Source organism: Glandiceps talaboti, chromosome 5 (genome assembly GCF_964340395.1).
Source record: "Glandiceps talaboti chromosome 5, keGlaTala1.1, whole genome shotgun sequence".
NCBI classification, from domain to species: Eukaryota; Metazoa; Hemichordata; class Enteropneusta; family Spengelidae; genus Glandiceps; species Glandiceps talaboti.
In genome coordinates this window covers 18,387,844-18,407,500 of record NC_135553.1, presented here as the reverse complement: position 1 = coordinate 18,407,500, position 19,657 = coordinate 18,387,844, and the positions used below count along the sequence as shown (strand labels likewise).

The window sequence follows — 19,657 nt, the reverse complement described above, 5'->3', positions numbered from 1 at the left end:
TTTACTTTATCTCGACGAAACCCTCGAGCTCTTGCAAACCATAGATCTTGGAAAAGTAAACTTGTATGAACACTACGAACGGGTTGAAGAACATCTTTCACTTGTTTTGACAAGTGGAAGAAATTGATATCAGGTGTGGTGTGATCATTGTCTAGAGTAATTGGGTTACACAGCATGTTCAATTGAAGAGCTTTCACGTCAGTTTCAACTTTGTCTTGAAGATCTTTAGTTTCCACTGCAAAAAAAAAAAAGCAAACAAAAATGTATTGTCACTCTCTGAAAACACAATGAATTTACTTGTAAAACATGATTAAATTCATGGCTCAAAGATACTCAAACTTAACCCAAAATTATATTCAACTCTACTTGATCCTATGCTTATAGTTATCAAGCAATTTACTGTGTGTCATTAGTGACTGTATCTTATAAGCCATTTTGTTAGCACAAAGCATTCCAGGAACCAATCATACATGGTCGCAACTATATCTGTGAAAAATAATTTTATTCTATTTTGATGCTCCAACAGACAGACTATCTTATAGCTTAGTAATTAAATTCTATGAATAAAATTGGTCCATGGAGGTATGAGTGAGCAATGACTGGCCAAAGATTCTCACCTTTAAAAGTAACCGTACGTAAGATGCAATCATGGATAGAACATAACAAACAGCATGTCTTTTTAACACCCTTGACAACTTGAACTCTAATCCAAATTATTCAGGACAAACAAGTCCATAACATATCATGCTTTGGATTGACTAGTAAATAAAATTTGGAGTAAACTTAATTTTGTTTCCATTTCCAGTTTTGAAACCATGCCAAACTGGTACTTCTAACACATGCAATTTGATAATTTGGCTTGGCTGATGAATTCAATTTTCAAGTAAAGCAACTACATGTTTGAAGTCCCCTATAAAGAGAAATTGACGATTATGTCTTCAAAAAATTATCATCGACAGTTCTAACCTGGCTGAATAGTAGTACAGATTCCTATAAAAGAACTGACAGCAGTTCTTTCTTCTTCAAAGGCATCCGTTTCTTTCTTTCTCCTATCAAGCATCTTGATGACGTTTTGGCACGATGTCTCCTTTTCTTTTGTTTTGCTCTTCTCTGTTTCCTTAGAAGGTTCCCCATATGCAGCTTTATGCAACTCAATGAATTGGGCACGGTTGGCAAGCACTAGTATAAGGTCACAAACTTGTATTGATCCATCGAATAGCTGCTGAATAGTGGCATCTAGAATAGATTTCCCAACAGCAACAAAACCACCAGCTGATTCTGAAAGGATTCTACCTTGTCCTTTTTTGGACTCTGCGGAGTAATAAAAAAAAATAAACATAGTATTATAAACACTACTTTTATATTCTTACATAGAGGAAACTTCCTAATGCAGCCTAGGAAGTTGCCAGTAATTACTGGCATTTGCAGGTGATAAATGGTCCAATGCAGGTGAATTTCTGTAAATACCGGCTGCATTCAGCAAGTGAAATTTCAACTTTAGCTGCATTTGACAGACAAATTTTGAAGCCCACTTGCATATTGACTATTTTCATGACAAGGAATCATTTTATTTGCATTAATATGAACATTGTCATTTAACAAAATTGATGATTATTTGTATTCAACAGATAAATAATGGTATTTGTCACAATGAATGCTGATAAGAATTAAAGTTTGATATATATTATTTAACTTTGCTCCTAAGTTTTAAATTTTAACAACATTTTCCTCCCAAAATTTAAAATTTAAGAGCAAATTGATCCTACAAAATCTTGTTGAAAGAGTTAACTTCCTAGGCTGTAATGGTATTGTAATGCTTCATTTTGAAAACAGTTACTATAATAGTATAATATAGAATAAACACCAAAATCAATAAACACCATCAATAAACACCAAAATGACTTATATTAATACATGACTGTTTCCCCGACAGTTCTTAAAATCAAACAGCCTCACTTAGAAGTGTGTGCATACACGAGAGTGTACCTGTAAGGAAAAAGTCGGTTTCAAACAATGTATCTCCACAGATATGACATGAGTTTTACAATTTGATTGACCAGCTGTTAAATTTAGGTCAAAATTTACACCGAGTCTCACAAAATGAAAAACTATTTAACTTCACATTTAGCAAAGTGACAGCAAACGCTTCTGTCACCTTTGCATCACACTTGAACAAACTGACAAATGCACAGCTAAGAAAAAGCTGTGACATGTCACACATGACACAGATGTACACGTTTGCAGAAATCCAGTGTCCATTCTAAACATTCCATGTGGTCCTCATTTGCGCAACACTTGAATAAGTTTAATTCTTTGAAAATTCAAACTAAATCAAACTAAATCTCTAGCAAAAATATTTCCATTGACGCATTTCCAAGATTCATTTACACTGTCATATACCCTAATATTAAGTCACTTAATAACTTTCTGAATTAGTAAAATCCTAACGTAATAACAAAATATTCCTACCAGTCATTTTCAGGAACCCAGTAAATGGGGTCCAAGTCAGAAGATGCTGTAAAATCTGACCCTGAGTTGCTTCTCTACCATACTGGGACTTTGGCCACGATTTCTCCAAAAGGTGTGAAAAAAGGTTTCCGAATTCTCTCATTTCAGATTTAGAATGTTGAGACATTGATTGATACAGCTTTGCAGATTCTTCCTTGTGCTAATGAATTCAAAATGAAATAAAAAACTTGACAGGTTTTCAAAGTAATTTAGACATTCTGATATCTTCATAATAATTTCATCTCAAACTACATTTAGCAAATCAATAAATACCATTCTTGGAAAGAATATTCCCTGTCAGTGCATGATACATGATAACAGTTTTCATTCATTCTGGAGTTGGAAATAACTATTATACAAAAAGATTTTACTTGATGTAGTCTACAAGAGTCAGGTAACATTATCACAACACTGGGATCTAGGATGACTCATTTTTGACATTTAGATGTTATTCCCCAATATTTTTCTTCGTTCAGCCAAGGAAAATATGAGTGACCTATGGGGCCTTTGTCGCTACAAGTCGCTAGATGAGTAGTGACAACCCTTAGGTCACAAGTATTTTCCGGTTGAATAACATAATCATACCAGCGCCAGTAATATCAAAGAAATATCGGGGAAAGTAATGGCAATTTTGTATGTTTTGACTCATATTTGGAACACAGCAGAATCAGCTTTGTTGTGACATAGACATGCGCTGTCGTGACGTAGAACGACCAGAGTATATATATTCCATATTTCTTGTTGAACCTGGCTCATTCATGGTATACAGGATGCATCTTATATGACTACCAAGTATGGTTATTAGACTTCACACGAATTATCATACACACAGTATCTCTTCCTATGTAATTCAATGGAGGTGTGCATTGCACCAGTGCAATCAAATCCTGGCATACTTTGCCCAAATATGGTAAGTGGCACACTCATCGATATCCTTTCGCTCAGTGATTTAGTTTGATTTTTTCTAATATCTGTACATTTTTTAGCAAAAATTAATGTTTCATTATCAGTTTTTGTGGTTATGTGATTTAAATGATGTTTCTATAAGCATATATGATAAAACCTCTACACATGGGTTTTGCAGACCTTGATAGTATGGCTTATGTGCTTTCTGAAAATCAGACCCTTCTGCCGCACAACCTCGGTCCACAAAATCTACATCCATAAAGGTTAATACCAACCTTTGATATTTTTTCTACTGCACCAAAAGCTGCATCACTGAGTGTTTGCTGCATAGTTGAATGACATTCTTCAACATCTTTCCGGCAAAATATTTGCACTTTCTGGATATCTGTAAGCTGTGAAAAATGTATGGAATTATTTCCCATAAAACAAACACACTACACATATCTTGACTTGCACAGTATCAAACTGAGTTATCATCTGATTACTAAATCAATCCATGAGTATTGTACTACAAAAAATCCCCTTCAGAAAATGGTTCTCCTAAACAGAAACTCAAAAGTGTCTTGCAATCAGCATACAATATCTCAATGGAACATAAGAGTACACGTGGGTTTCGGAAGTTTTTAGTGGTACTGTAATAGTATTATAATCTCTGTATTGTTATCTATCTTTATGGTAAGTATAGTGTCTATTTGAAACTCTGCATTATATTTATCTCTACATAAGTGTTTTTGCACAAATGCTGTATCGCTGACTTGTAAGGGTAAGCCATACTCTAAATCCAATAAACATGTTTGACAACAATTCTTCAATTTACTAATGTCTGACCAACTTCTGTTTTCTTAAATCGCATTCTGGCTCCTGAACACCATCTGAAGATTGTAAATGGTCTAGAGCAGATCTTGCACTCTTTACCATACTTCTCTTTGGTCATTCTGACATAAGGGTTATCTCCTAAACATGTCTGACACAGAAAGGGAAATTCTGCGTCTTTCCACTTTTAATGATTATAAAGTGTTTGTGCTTTTACTCGCTGCCATTTTCAAAGCAGATGCATTAAAATATCACAAACACTCCATTCATCATGACATGATTTCATTTCTTTAATAGGGAAATGGGAATGGTGCAGAATTTATAGCACAGCACTGCTCCATTTCAGTTGCACCAAAATTATTTTATGGAAACTGATAAGTTAGTATAGTCAAAAGAACTTACTCTTTGTACTCGATTCCCAAAGATTTCAAGAAAATATTTTTGCCACATATCATTTGCAGAATCCTCACCCAGGTTGACAGAGAGTAGTCTATGCCAGAGCTATCACAAAAAAAAAACATCAGGGTGTAAAAAGTTAATAATGTCGAGCTGGGACCTTTTTTTATACAATATTAAATACTTCATACATACTCAATATTATCACAAGTTACTTTCTCTATACTAAACATCATTTTTTCCTGACCAGTGATATCATACGAAATGAAATGCGAGTGATACGAATCTAGCAAATATTTTGACCACAAAGAGTGCTGTTTGTGTGTTACCGCTAAACTATGCACTGATATGCAATAGGAATATGTTAATTAAATAATTTGCATAGTGCCAAAGCCAATATGATGTAATGTGCTATGGCACTGAACAGGAACAATAGTATATTGATGTAACAGTTGGAAAGGTCTTCCAATAGATATTTCTTGATGTCCTTCTTGAATTTATCAACAGTGGATGATGAACATAGTTCAAGTGATGTTCCACAACAGCAGCTGCTCACAAAAATGCACATTCACTGTACATCTTTGTATTACAATGAGGCACATAAAGTAGACTTTTGTTATATGAATGAAGTGGATGACTTGAATCACATATTTTTGTTCAAAAAGGGGTTCTTGCTATAAGTTGTGAAAAATTCTTACATATCTGTAATTTCAGTTTTAGAGATGACTCAGACAGAAAGACAGACAGACAGACAGACAGACAGACAGACAGACAGACAGACAGACAGACAGACAGGCGGCAGGCAGACAGACAGACAGGGAGGCAGGCAGGCAGACAGACAGACATAGACAAATATCATACTTCCTAATGGGAAGAAAACATTATTCCTTACCTTCAACTCATCATGGTAATAATCATAATTTTGAGTACTGTATGACCCATATGAAGTCCAAACATAACTGTATGAACTTTGTGTTTTTGGTACCAAACTTAAAGGTAGTTTATGGCGTAGCCATTGTCCAATCATTTGAAGGACTTGCTGAAGTGTTTTCAGCAGCTTGTCTTCTATTTCTGACGTCTTTGTGGTCTGTGATCTTGTTTTCCCCTGAGTTGAATAACTGTAGGCATAGGCATAACAAGCTGCATACAAAGCACCAGCTTGAGTTATGATCTCATATTCTGTTATATAGTAACACTTGTTTATGACAGTTTTAGCAAGAACTAGTGCACCACAGACTGTCTGAAATGAGTCTTCCAAAGTGATTTCACTAAATGGCAGGCTGGAATGCAAACAACAGTGAAGTACAAGTTAGAAGACAGTGACACTATAGATGCAAAGAATATACTTATATTATAATAATAGCACTTGTAGTGCCATATATCCTGAAAGTTCATAGGCACTACTACTACGATAACTACATACTTTTGAAATTTACAGATCTAAACGGGTTCCCTCAGTGTGTTTTGGGGGCAAGGCATATCAAATGGGTATTTTTTGACCAATAGAGACACATGGTTGTTGCAGGGGTGAGGAAATAAGTCAAGGAATTATTAAAGACTTCACTTCTTAAGTACTACATAATCTTAGTATTGCTTTAGAGGTACTGAGTGGAACTGAGAAAGAAATTGTGTGATTATCTGTTCCTATCTTTCTGTGTCTCATTTGATCAATGTTTAGCTAAAAATGAAGTTCATTTTGAAAATATTTGGACAATCTGCATGAACAAAAACACTGAAAATGAACGTTATTGACCAATGAATGCATAACTAGAGGGTGCTATGACACACAAACGACTTGACTGAATGAACTGTTCACTTCCATCTTGTGTCTATCCTCCCTTTAGAATTTTCTGACTCATCTGTGACAGTCATAGATTGAGTTGACAGAATGGAACTTGCTAGAGAGTATGCTTCAAATTGCTACTAGCTGTTACAATATAAATACAATGTAAGAATAATTTAAGAGTCATACTTAGTGATATTATTCATTTCACTATAGTGGTTCTATGCAACCAAATTTGAACATTAGTGCATTGAGGACAACATGTTTACTGTCTATATTGAACACACGTTCAACACTTTAGAATTTTGCAGGGTTTTTTCCTCCATGAAATAAGTAACATTTTTTCATTGACACAAATCAACAGGTTGATAACATTAATAAAAAAAAATATCCCAAAAACCCAATGTACCATTTCTAATATGGTCTGGGAGCAACTATAAATTCCTGTCCCAGATCACCAAATGAAGTTACTGACAGGAAGAAAAGGAGTGCATAACCCATCATAAATTTTTCATTTATTGTTCAGCTTTTTATTTCTTATTGTTTTTCTCACAATTTTGGGGCTGGAAATTGGAAATTTTCTTTTGTTATGCGAACAAATACAATCACACACAATTCACACCAGCTTTTAATTTTATGTGTACAATATATTAAACGGAGTGTCTGGTGACCAGCGCTTGTCAGCAGCATAGTGTTCTCGTGACAAGCGCCGAGCGTACGTGTGTATTACAGCCTGGTCGACGTCAACGAAACATGTGCGCTAGTACTGACCCGTACCTTTGACACAATTAAGTCCCGGAATGGAGTTATACCGTCACCGTGTCGTTTTCCTGTAGTAGTTTCAAGTTTCCCACCCCAGCTTTAATAGTACTTGAGATTTAATGTTTATTTTCTCGATTCGGCGTTTAACTTGCGTGGCCGGTGAGCTGTCGTCAGCTGTTCAGGTCAAATGTCATTACTTTGAGGCCATCACGTGCACATGGGATAAAACAAGTAAAAAGACCACGCAACACCACAAAAACTATACGCATTTTACCTGTCCTTCACAATAATGAATGTTATTGATGCAACAAACTTTTTAGTTGTTTTAGATTAATTACCTTTACTGTTTACACGTTGCACGTAGTACTACATCACATACCCGGCCATGGCCATGGAGCATATAGGCGGTGAAGTGTACATGTGTGTACGCGGCGGACTTCGCGGTTGTTGGAAAAAACAGGAGCTATCACACATAAATTAACAGTTTTAAAAACTGATGGTGTTTGATAAAGTGATAAAGTGCAATCAATTTCAAGGGTAATAAGAACGTTTTACACTTGACGCCAAAACACATCATAATGGGTGTCAAAGGTCACGCTTGTCAGCAGCATATTGTTCTGGTGACAAGCGCTTGTCAGCAGACTGGGCCTATATTAAAACGTCTAAACAGTTCATGCAAGGCAAGTATTTGCAATGGTGTCATCGTGAAACTGGTGCTTTTGTCACCTTGTGCCACCAATCTATAAATTTTAAAGACAAAATTTTCCTACAAAGTATTAAAGTGCATTTTCTCTTTGAGATAAAAGTAGCCAGGCCCCTTTTTTCATATAGTCTACAGCATATTTATCCTTCCTTTATATCTGACTATTAAGCCTTCTTGTGTTTTATTTGAACTTCATACAAAACTTGCCAAAGTATGTTTCATGACCTACATGTAGTTTTAGGTACAGTGTATCTTGTGTTAACCACATAATAATAACTCACCTTTCCTCAGTTTCAGTCGATAATTTTCTCCTCATGTTTACAAGTACTACTTCCATTAACTCTTTTATATGGTCAACAGCCTGATAAAAGAATACCACAACTGATGTTAAAACACAGCTGATCATACTAACATAATGCAATTATTATTAACATTTTTGAGGTGGCTATATCCTACGCATGATCGTGGTTTCATAAGTTACTGTCCAGAAAAGAAAGTGTCTGTAATATGCAAGAAATGGCTTGACTTTCATGATTGACTGCAGAGGTCAAAGTCAGAGGTCAATGTCTCAAAAGAAAGCTTGCACATGATAATATGGGGTAGACACTTGATTGGAGTCTCTAAACTTAGTATCTAAGTTATGCAGTTATACAGTAAATATTAATTTGTAACTACAAATATGCCTGCCATTTGGTCAGACTGATGCACCAACACACAGATAGAGTCCGTTGTAATAACCCTCTCCTTTTTTTTGGGGGGGGGGGGGGGGGGGGGCTACAAACTAAAACTTGTTTGAGTACTTTCTACCCTGATGCATGCATACTTCACATGAAAAAAGTAATTTCTTATACATGGTTGTAAATACTTCAATTGATGCACTCATACAAATCTAAAGAACTTAATAATCAATAACTATTAGACCATATTCATGGGCAATATAGATTCAAGGGGGTGACCTGGAGGAGAGGGCTTGATTCAAAAAAATGTAAATACCTTATATTTTAATGATTGAAGACTACTTGCTGTGTCCAAGAATAAACGAAGTTTACAACATAGCTCATACGCTGGGATTAAATCCTCTTTAGCTACTTTACTCAAGTCTTGAAATGGCAATGCCATTGTACAGCTTCTAACGAGTAATTTGTCCACATCAAATAACGGCTTAACACGCTGAATACATGGTATAACATCATAACTCTGCCTACTGAAAGAAAAGTTCAATTTGAAAAATGTCATTTGGAGTTATGAATCCATCATAGTAAATTCTAACATTGAATTAAAGTGAATTGAATTGTTTATTCACCAGATACAAAACAGAAGAGCAAAAATTATGTACATTTCAAAAAGGAGGTTGACAGGATAATATATCTGGTGAGGGCCACAGAAGGATTTCAATCTGAACTAGTCTAGTCTGTGACCGTGACAAAATAAATATGCAGGGGAAAAAATACAAGTGTGTGACGGGGCAACGAAAAGGAAGAAAAGAAAGAAAAGGGATGAAATCTGCAAATATGATACAAAAATTGTACAAAATATTTACATGTTTCATAATAATTTGAATAAAATTGATACTAATAAGAGAAATAAAAATCCATGTGATTTGTTTTTATGAATTACTCAGGTGAGCCTTTAAATTTGATTTGAATCTGTTCCTATCAGTGATGTCTTTAGTGTGACATGCTTGTGTGTGATGTAGCAGATGAGATATTAGTGTCATACAGGAGTCATAATAAACTAAAATATGACGTGTAATAATATGACTGAACCCCATGGCCTCGCAATGGACGGTAGGGCATACAGAAGTTATTTTCACTCGTGATTCAGTTCATTCTGTCGCATATTTTCATGAGCAATAGCGAGTGAAAATACAGCAGAATAAACCAAATCACGAGTGAAAATAACTTCTGTATGCCCTACTGTCCATTGCGAGGCCATGGGGTTCTGTTATTATTACATATGTACACCAAAAACGCAATAAAATGCAGGAGGGGAAGAGCGAACAACATATTCGCATGAATATGTATCAGGTCACCAGCTCATGTCATTCAGGTCAGGCAGAGGTCACAGACGTGAATTATGAGCGATGATTGGTTGTCAACAACAATAAGTATTGATATGCAAATTACGTGTTGACCTGCTTTCACTAGCGAGCTCTGCTGTGATTCATTCACAAAACCGATCAGAAAAAATGCATACACGATTATTTTAGTAGTAGAAACGGCAACAGCATGGTATTCTTAGTGTCCTACATAATAGTAATTCAGCAAAATCTTTCAAAATGTATAAAATTATAAAAGTTAGTCTTCATCAGAATCAGAAAGATGATTACGGATTGTCTGCAGCGTTTTATAAATTATATAATGTAAACACACTGACTAGAACTTTGACAGAGGTGTTTTTCCGGCGACATGAAATGTGAAATTGAAAGACCCACCGCTAATACGGGTGTTTTCAAAACATTCCGCACTACTGAGGGAATTGACTGACTGTGTTCTGGCTGGTTGATGATCCTGAGGATTGTGTTGCACGATCTCTCATCGGCTGCATTTGTTGGGCGATGTTGATGTGTACGATGGCATCGGTGACCATAGTCGCTGGCGCGTGCCTCATGTCAGCTTTATTTTGTTGTTGATCATAATAAAATTCACTCTCAGAAAGTTCAAATTAAACAAATCGTTATGTTCAGAATCCACCCGAAATATCTTCCATATAACAATATGACATGTAAAGTAGTGGTCGCCGGCAATATTTACAAACATAAAGTAGTTCGAAAGGTTGTTTACTCATTTGCATAATCAACAGTGAAAATACCTAGTAACTAATTTGCATAGTTATTTGATAGGTAAGGCACTAATTTGCATAGTTATTTGATATCTCAGAACTTACGATGGTAGAAAAAAATAGTGAAATACCTTATGAACCAACAAAAAATTGTTCAAAAATTGTGTAACAGGAAAAACACATATGTGCATTAAAAAAATGCATTTATTTCCTTATTTTCATCAGGAATTGGTTTTACTTTTGGATCTATTTTATCTCTATCTATCTCATTTGCATAGCCATCAGTGAAAATATCGGTTTTATTTTTGACTGTACATCTGTAATAATACTGTAGAATGAAACCTCTCTATGGATTGATTATTTTCTTCACAAATCAATATCTCACTACAATATAGCATCTATCTTCACCATAGATATTGGTTTGGACTGATTACACTCTTACTAAATACTATATGCTGTTTACATTAACCAAAGTACACTTTTAAGTTAGGAAACTCAAGTTTTATCAATATTACTATTAACTAAAAATCTCAGAAAGACAAGTTCTTGGCATGTCAAAACCAAAACCTGAAGTGACGCCTCTGAGACATATTGTGTGCATTTAATTTTTTATTTTTTATTTTATTGTCATTTTTCAAGGAAAGTTTCCATAACAATCCGTAGAAGCTATCATCAAAATCAAATGTGTGCAGGTAAATTTCAAAGTTAAGGTGCACACTGTGCATGTTAAAAAAAAATCTACTTCAATTCTTGGCGTTGTACAAAAAATGTAGAATCATTACCTTATTTTGTCTTGAAAGTCTGATATTCGCAAGTCAGTTGTCCCCCACCACTCATGGTAATTTGCTTTTGGGGGAAGAGGCATAAAGGGTACTGAATCTTCTCGAAGAAAATGTAAAATTGGCAGACATAGGAGAAATCTTGGATCAATACGCTGTACACTTTCAAATGTCCGGTTGCACAAATAGACAATAGCATTTGCCAACACCCTGAAAGAAAATTAATTTTTAAAATGAAATAATTAGCATGATGAGATCAAAGTCACATGTAGAAATAAAAATATTTAAACATGATGAGAGAAAGGTGAAAATAGTGCAAATACCATTGTAGCTTGACTGAGTATTGAGATTAACTGTTACTATTTGACATACATGTACACAGTCAGTTATTGATAATTACTTGTGCAACAGTTGTACCCAGAATGGTAACTGTATTCTCAAATTGAATTAAAGTTTGTTTAGCTGGAACTAAGTGTATTTTTGCATTATTGATAATTTGATTTATGTTTTTTGTTTGGGCATGTCAATTTCCTAACAGGGATTAATAAATTATTATCTTGTCATATCACATCATATCATTTATCAAACAATATATATATATATCTTATATCACATCACATCACATCACATCATATCATATATCATATCATATAATATATATATATATATCTTATATCATATCACATCACATCACGTCATATCATATATCATATCACATCACATCATATCATATCACACCATACCATAACACAATAATATCATACCATTTCTAATATCTTATCTAATATGGTGTCTATTATCATTTATCTTGTCTTATTTTATCTTATCTGATACCACAATTTCATTACAGCACTACATATATGCCTTGTTTTCACTAGCCAAATTTTGTGAATGTTGGACTTTTCTGAAAACAATGTACTTTTGGACATAATATTAATATAAATGTTGTAAATGTAAAGAATATTTCTGATACATACTTTCTTTCCTCTTTTGTTGGGAAGTGATGTTCCAAACTGTCATAATCAGGACATTCTCTCTTTTCAGTGTTTGGTCTTATCAGTAGGGCTTCAAACAGATATCCAATCTCGTAGTATTTCAAGGAATTCAACAAATTGAAATGATATAAGAGATGCAATATAGAAAGTGCAGACACAAGAACTGAACCAGATTCTTCAGCTGATGGTGGATTCTGATTCAATGTCTTGAATGTTTCTAATTTCTTCATTAAGTAGTCATACAGTACCTGAAAAGAAATTAATTTGAAGATGTTTTATGTCACATCAAAGGCATGCTGACTTTGCTTTAAACGGTTTATTGCAATTTTGGCCAATGTTTTTTTAAAACTATCTTGGGCACAGTAAATAAAGAATAAGGAAAATGTCATGTCATCAATTAGTCACGCAGAATTGTTTGCAGGAACTATGTCCTATAAAAAGACTTGTTAATTCATATCTACTTTTCACCTGCTTCCTTTTACTTCCAACAGTAGTGTGTATGATCTATATACAGAATACACAACATTAATTTTTGATATACAAACTTATGTTGGTAGATGAAAAAGACAGAAAATTTGGTATTACCTGATAAATATCATAGCTGTGTGGTTTCCAATGACCGTCTACGGACATCACAAGTTGTTTTACATGCAAGATTGCATGAAATGCTAAACCCTTTGATGCATCTTTTCCATGGTAAAAACCTTCCCATTTTGGTAACATGTAGTTGGTTACCATAATTTTGTGGTGAAGAACCTGGTTTTCAGAGCCAAATGCTTTCTCCACATATGACTGCACTTTGTTCTTCAACTTCTCCCAGCGACTTGAGGTTTTATCTGGATATAACACATCGTCATATCGATTCCAGACACCTAAGAAAACAACAACCTTCCTGTTGTACAAACTTTGATAATAAAAATAACTTTCAATGACACTGAGACATTGTCGATCAATAATAAATAGCTGACAATTAATGCTGTATTTTTATCCAGTTTCTACTTCTACACTGTATAAACACACCAATCATAATGAACACACAGGCATGATGCTTGGGTGGTCCTTTAGATCTCGACAGTATTTGTTTGAGCATGAACTATGAGATAGGTGATATCAATGGTGGGGAAGGCAGATTTGAAAACGTATTGATATCATCTCTTTTGGATGGATGATGGTAAAATATCAATTCTGGAATTTTCCAACGAATAAGTGAATATAGCAATTTTTCTTCGCAGTGATCAGGATCACAAAAGAACCTGGCACACTTTCCTTTGTAAAACCTACTACAGCGTGACTACAGCTTCTTACAGCTGTAGTCAATTTACCTACCATCTGGCTTGCAGTGTTCCAATGGCACTTTCATTTTCCGATTCTGTGGACTACTTGTATGCGTAGGTATGTGTTCCCAGAGCTGATCACTACCGCGAATAACACAATATTTATAAGAAATATCAGTATACCGGATATCCATTGGTCTTGCTTCAAGAGCACCTTCAAACATGATCAATTCATCAAGTACCGTCCTGCATGGATAAACAGATTCAATTTCATGAAGAACTGACAAGTCAGCGTTTGAGTGTAACAGTGGAACAAGTATAGATGTACATTTTGATAAAGAGACAGACTTTATGTGTACAATTTTTCAATTATGTATTTCTTTCCCATTGATGAATGAACCCTCTTAGTGTAATCATTCACAGTATCCAATCTCCAATATAGCCAATGTCGAGGGTAAGGCTACACAATTAAGTATGTATGTCTTATGGTTCCTGAGCTTTTGCACATATAGTTTATTTTTACACCAAATATGGCTGTGATTCTGTAACAATGGATACGAGTACAAAAACAAATGAATAAAATACATGTTTTACAGTACATCAAATAGCCTGAAAACACCATCTGAAGGAAATACTCATGATGGGTGATGAAGAAAATTTATAAACATACTCAGTTTGTTGCATGATCACACATGGTGTTTTCCAGCCCCCTGCATATATATTACTTGTTATTACAAGCTTGTCAACTTTTGCGTCAAACCCAAAAGTTGGTGACATCCATGCACAGAAAATGATCTTCATTCTCTTTTCTCCAGGTGGTGGGATATTTTGAATTAACTCAGTAGTAGATTCAACAGCTACTTCAACGCTTTCCCCTTTCTTCTTGGATTTATTCTTCCTTTGAAAGGTATAAATGAGAAAAGTTTCTTCATAAAAATTGAAAATATACAGCATCCATTTGTAGGAACATTTGTAGTATAGTTTTCAGATTGGTGTTACATCATAGACATATACACAATACAGTTTTAAAACACTTGGACAGGAGATACAGTGAAGGTTTTAAAGGGGAACACCACTCCAGGAAATAAAGACATTTTGTAAACTTTGGGTTGTAGAGAGTCATTTTATGATCATACTTAAATTGCACATGATTGCCAAGAAATACAAAGTGAAAATTATTACTGCTGCCACCCATTGTTTGGTCACAATGGTGGCAGCAGTGGTCATGCGTTGTCTCATAGGGGATAGCCTCATAAATATGGAATGGTTGAACACTGCATATTCATGAGGATGGAACAAATACCGAATCAAGTCATGTGTGGAAATTTATATAATCATGTAAATGTGCTAGGCAACAAAACACAAGGCAACTCACAAATATTCAATGTGCATGTGAGTGGCATTCCCCTTTGACAAGAATACAAATGAAAGTTGAATTATTCTACAACTCCATAGTCACTTTTGGAGTTAGAGTGCCACATCAGGTGAAATGTAAATCATTTTCAGACTTCATATGGATACCAGGATATAAAACACAAAAACTCTTCACTGAGGATAATTATTGTTTTATGGGGCACCTGGCTTTCACCTCAATTGAGTTGAGTGCAAGTTTGTATGTTGTAGTATAGGTGAGATCTACATTTCACAAATTAACCCTGAACATCAGCAAACGTGTGTATAAACCATAGGGACTATGCAAGTGTCTTTACTTCATATGTTCATTTGTTTGGAAAATACAAAGGAGATTAAATGAAAAGATACACTTATTATAAATATTCAAAATGTGAAATGCTTACTTTTTTTTCTTCTTTCCACCATGCCGAGTACTGTCATCTTCAAGATTTTGCTTCATATAAGGTGTACCCCCTTCCAGTGTCTGGAAAAGGTTATATTATGGTTTAATGACTTATACATGTAACTATTCAACAGATGACATTTCTACTAAATATTAAATCTACACAGCTCTTAGTATGAGAAACATGAGAAAAGTGTTGGGGGAGGGGGAAGATCCTTACACATCATAGCTGTAAACATCTCAGGATGAGCAACCAAATATGCCATATATTTTGGGTTACTTGTATGTAAAAAGTAGATTATACAATTTGTTTCTGGCTAAAGAAGGGTACCACTTCAATCCATTTGCTACAAAAAATGTTTTAAACACTTCAAATAAAGGGAACACCTTATGTATCATGCTAAGTGAAGAACTATTGCAACAGTCATGTCTATATTCAACAAGGCTACCAGAATAGGGTATCAAATATTCACATCTCCTCTGATACATGTATAAGATCTTCATTACATTAGCCCCATCTTTCCAACCCATTCCTGATACAGAATATTTGTGGTGTCTCTGCTCATGACACAATCCCACTGTCCTCCAAGTTCTTTTGAACTTACTAGTAAATTTACCCTGGGGTATTTTAACTGAATGAAAATTTAAATGAGATTAAACATTTTGATTTTGATATAAGTTTTGAACTTTTTAAAGTTTTATATACCATGATCTACCATAAATCTGATAATCTGTCTACTCACCAAGTCTTTACTTTCTTCTTCCCCAATTCCCTTTGCCATATCTTTAGAAAGCGGATCTTCTACTCTTCCTGGTTTCTCTGTCTCTGATTGTGATTGTTTATCTATCTTCCCAACATCTTCCAATGTACCCGACGCCTCTTTCTTTTTACCACTTTCTCCATTTCCCAGTTTGGCAGTCAGATCGTCGTCTCCACTTTGGTGTTCCCTTGGTAATTTACTCTGATCATCATTTTTACCCGAAATATCTTCACTCTGTGTGTTTTTGTCTTCAAGTGTAGCCTTTCCTCTCACCGCATCAGCTGTCTTTGTTTCTGCAAGCATGCCTTCTTCATGGACTTTTTTGCTTTCAAGACCTTGCGTGGGATCAGGGCCTGACTTCAGCCTCCAAATTTCTAGAGGAGCTTCATCTTTCAATGTTGGAAAATTGTTCTTCCTATTGAGTAATCCATTTTCTTCTGCAACCCAAACATAGTACTCTTCATGAGTGTATGGGTATGGACAATTACCAGGGTTTTGACATTGCTGTTCAGACCCTATTTCTTCACATAAGTAAGACTCCACCTTTTTGGGTTTCTTCCTTATTACTCTCCAAGGATCTTCCTTTCCATTATTAAAGCGGCACAAGAGGATGGTTTTCTTGCATCCTTTCTTTGCATGACTTCTTGTGGCATCTACTTTATAGCTATTTACTTCTTTCCCTGTTTTCACAACACATGATTCACAAACTAATTTCACTAAAAATATCTCATTAAATGCTTGCTTTGGTGGAAGAGGCTGACGGTGAATCTTTTGTCTTAATGGTTCTTGCTTTGATGTCTGAGATAGTGGCACTTCTACCTCGACTCTGTAATTTGCTTGTTGTTGTTGTTGTTGTTGTTGTTGTTGTTGTTGTTGTTGTTGTTGTACAGTCTCTTCAATACACTGCCCATGAGTTGGTGATTTTTCTGTACTATTCAGCTGAGCTGACATCTGTTCAGTTTGTTGCGCTTTTTGTGGCATTTCCCTTGCCAGTGACAATAATGTTTGATCTGGTTGGTTTTGTAACCCCTTGCTTTCGCCTGCTTTTTCTTTTATGTCTTCGGGTCGTTTGTCTTGATTTTCTTCTTTTGTGTCATTTTCATCTTCACTGCGGTCACTAACATCTGAATCAGAATCAGACTCAGAATCAGAGCTTGAATCTGAATATTTCTGAACATCATTCATTACTGTCTCGCGAGTAGCTACTTGCCCTGGGCTTGCAGTTTCTCTGGATGTAGGAGCTGATTCCTTAACAGATAATTTCATCTGTTCAAATCCTTGTCCCTTTTGTTCAGGTTGTATCTTTTCAACATACTCATCTTTTTCTTTGTCAACTTGCTGTAGAGGATGGGTTTGAGTTGGTTGTCTTCTTGCTTGGTTTTTCTGGTCTTCATGTGATGGCACTATCTCGCTATGTTGTGAGTTTGTTGGTTGTTGTTTGTCCAAAGTTCTACTTGACTCCTTTTGTTGACCTGATGATTGTGGTTCAACAGATTCTATTTGTTTTTCGACAGGTGACTGTTTAACATCTGTGTGTAATGATTCTTCAGGTACCCCTTCTTGTTGAGAGTCTTCATTTTTACCATGATTTGGAGATATGTCCTCTTGTTGTGCAGCTTGTTGGTGTTGAGTCATCTGTTTTTCTGAGTTTTGATTTTCAGGTTGCAATATTGATGGTTTTGCTGCTTTCTCACCCTGTTGTTTCTGTAATTTTACTGATTCTTCTGGTGGCTGCTGTTGAAGCTTTGTGGATGGTAGAGCACTTGTCATAGCTGCATCTTGTTGTTCTTGAAATGGTTTCTCCTGTACAAGGCCTGACTGTGACGTCTGTGCTCTATTTTCAAGAATGTCATCTTGCAGTGATTGTGCAGGACTTTGTATTGGTACTGCTGATGGCTGTCGAGTACTTTGTTGTTGGAGTTGCTGTTCTCTTTGAAATTGTTGCTGGGAGTCCCTCTGAGGCATAACAGTTTCGTCTGGTTCAGGTTGGTGCAAAAAATGAGACTGCTGTTGTTGCTGCTGATGGGGTTCCTGCTGCATCTGTTGAGAGGCAGAGTCATGTAACATTTGTGGCTGTGGCTTGACTTCTTCCCGTTGCATGCTCATAGCTTGAGGTGCAGGGTACAGCAATGATTGCGACTGCTGTTGTTGTTGCTGCTGCTGCATTCCCATTTGTTGGTGCATAGGCTGAAAGAGTGATTGTGTCTGTTGTAAACCTGCTTGTTGAGGTTGTTGCATATGTCCTCCAGGAAAGCTAAGAGCAGATTGTTGAACCATCTGAACAAGCATTAGCTGCAGCTGCTCTGGGGGTATCTGTTGGAAAATCTGTGCTAAATTTTGTGGCATCATAGATGGCCCCTGTAAACTTGATGGCTGGCTGCCCTCTGCCATGGGTGGCTGTGGATTTTGGTCCTGTAAACTGGTGGGCTGACTAAAACTGCCCTGTACCATATACTGCTGTTGATTTTGGCTTTGTAGACTCACTGGTGCACTGCTTTGTCCAATATATGGCTGTGGTGCTGGTTGTGGATAACCAACGCTCTCCCCTTGTCCATAATGATACATTGGTTGAACATTTTCAACTGGACTGAGATTAGCAGCATGTTGGACTGGATCGCCTTTGATAAATAAAAAATATCAACATGAATAATTCCTATTTGATACAAGTCTTCAGTCGAAGACATAGACCCCCCCCCCCCCCCATCTTGTGTGTTGTATAGTGTAAGATAATGAACATTTTTGCAATTTCAACATGGAAATACTTTGTTGGACTTTCCAGGGATGCAAATGTTTGTAGTGTTGGGTTTTCAGTATAATTAACAATAACATTTGGCCTTCTTAAATATACAGCTAGAATCTAACCCTTTCTCTCTCTTCACCTTGAAAAGTTTGTCAAGGTCAAAGGTCATGATCTCATTAGAAAACTCGTCATTGATAATGTGAGGGTAGGCACTTGATGGTGGCCATAGGTATCACACATTTAGAGATAACAGACAAAGTGTTTTTTTTTTATGGCTGCCATTGTGTTGTACAGGTCAAGGTCGCAAAATTAAGTGACTTGCATATGCCTCACATAGTCATGATTAAAAATATTATCACTTGAAATGTTTGATGTGAAAAGTTATGAAGAAAGCCCAAATTTGGCTATTCGACCTTGAGTACGACTTCCAAGGTCAAAGATCAAGGTCTGAAAAGAAAGCTTATATTTTATAATATGGGTATAGGTTACTGGCACTTGAATGGAGTCACTACGTATTATACCTACAAAGTTTTAATGCATATTGTGAAATTTAAACACAACTATGGCCACCATTCAGCCACATTTGATTTGGTCACAAAACAAAGTGACGTGGTCGTGCATATGTTACACCTTTGTGCCAGATTTGGTTGAATCAGTTGGT

At 35.7% G+C, this 19,657-nt stretch overlaps 2 protein-coding genes and 1 long non-coding RNA gene across 3 annotated transcripts in view; all 3 read right to left on the bottom strand.

Moving 5' to 3' along the window:
* The window catches only part of LOC144435442 (E3 ubiquitin-protein ligase rnf213-alpha-like), a 63,870-nt gene extending 60,197 nt beyond the window's left edge, over window positions 1-3,673 (bottom strand). Inside the window, exons 1-4 of the mRNA XM_078124038.1 lie at window positions 3,578-3,673; window positions 2,470-2,668; window positions 967-1,311; window positions 1-235 (exon numbers count right to left, since the gene is read on the bottom strand). The exon at window positions 1-235 is cut by the window's left edge and continues 352 nt beyond it. Coding sequence (XP_077980164.1) covers window positions 1-235; window positions 967-1,311; window positions 2,470-2,668; window positions 3,578-3,673 — 875 coding nt within the window. The remainder of the gene's footprint in view (window positions 236-966; window positions 1,312-2,469; window positions 2,669-3,577) is intronic.
* Window positions 3,674-3,695: 22 nt separating this feature from the next.
* Window positions 3,696-5,584, bottom strand: LOC144434989 (uncharacterized). Its single transcript, XR_013480870.1, has 3 exons — window positions 5,516-5,584; window positions 4,630-4,728; window positions 3,696-3,806 (listed from the first exon to the last, which is right to left on the bottom strand). It is a non-coding gene; the product is annotated as an uncharacterized LOC144434989 (long non-coding RNA).
* A 62-nt stretch (window positions 5,585-5,646) lies between these two features.
* LOC144435441 (uncharacterized) lies at window positions 5,647-18,707 on the bottom strand. Its single transcript, XM_078124037.1, has 12 exons — window positions 17,145-18,707; window positions 16,239-17,045; window positions 15,497-15,576; window positions 14,371-14,598; window positions 13,753-13,946; window positions 13,012-13,298; window positions 12,409-12,674; window positions 11,435-11,641; window positions 8,865-9,075; window positions 8,153-8,232; window positions 5,700-5,903; window positions 5,647-5,662 (listed from the first exon to the last, which is right to left on the bottom strand). Exons 1-12 carry the CDS (start codon window positions 18,705-18,707, stop codon window positions 5,647-5,649), a joined length of 4,143 nt encoding a protein of 1,380 aa, XP_077980163.1.
* Window positions 18,708-19,657: the final 950 nt, after the last annotated feature.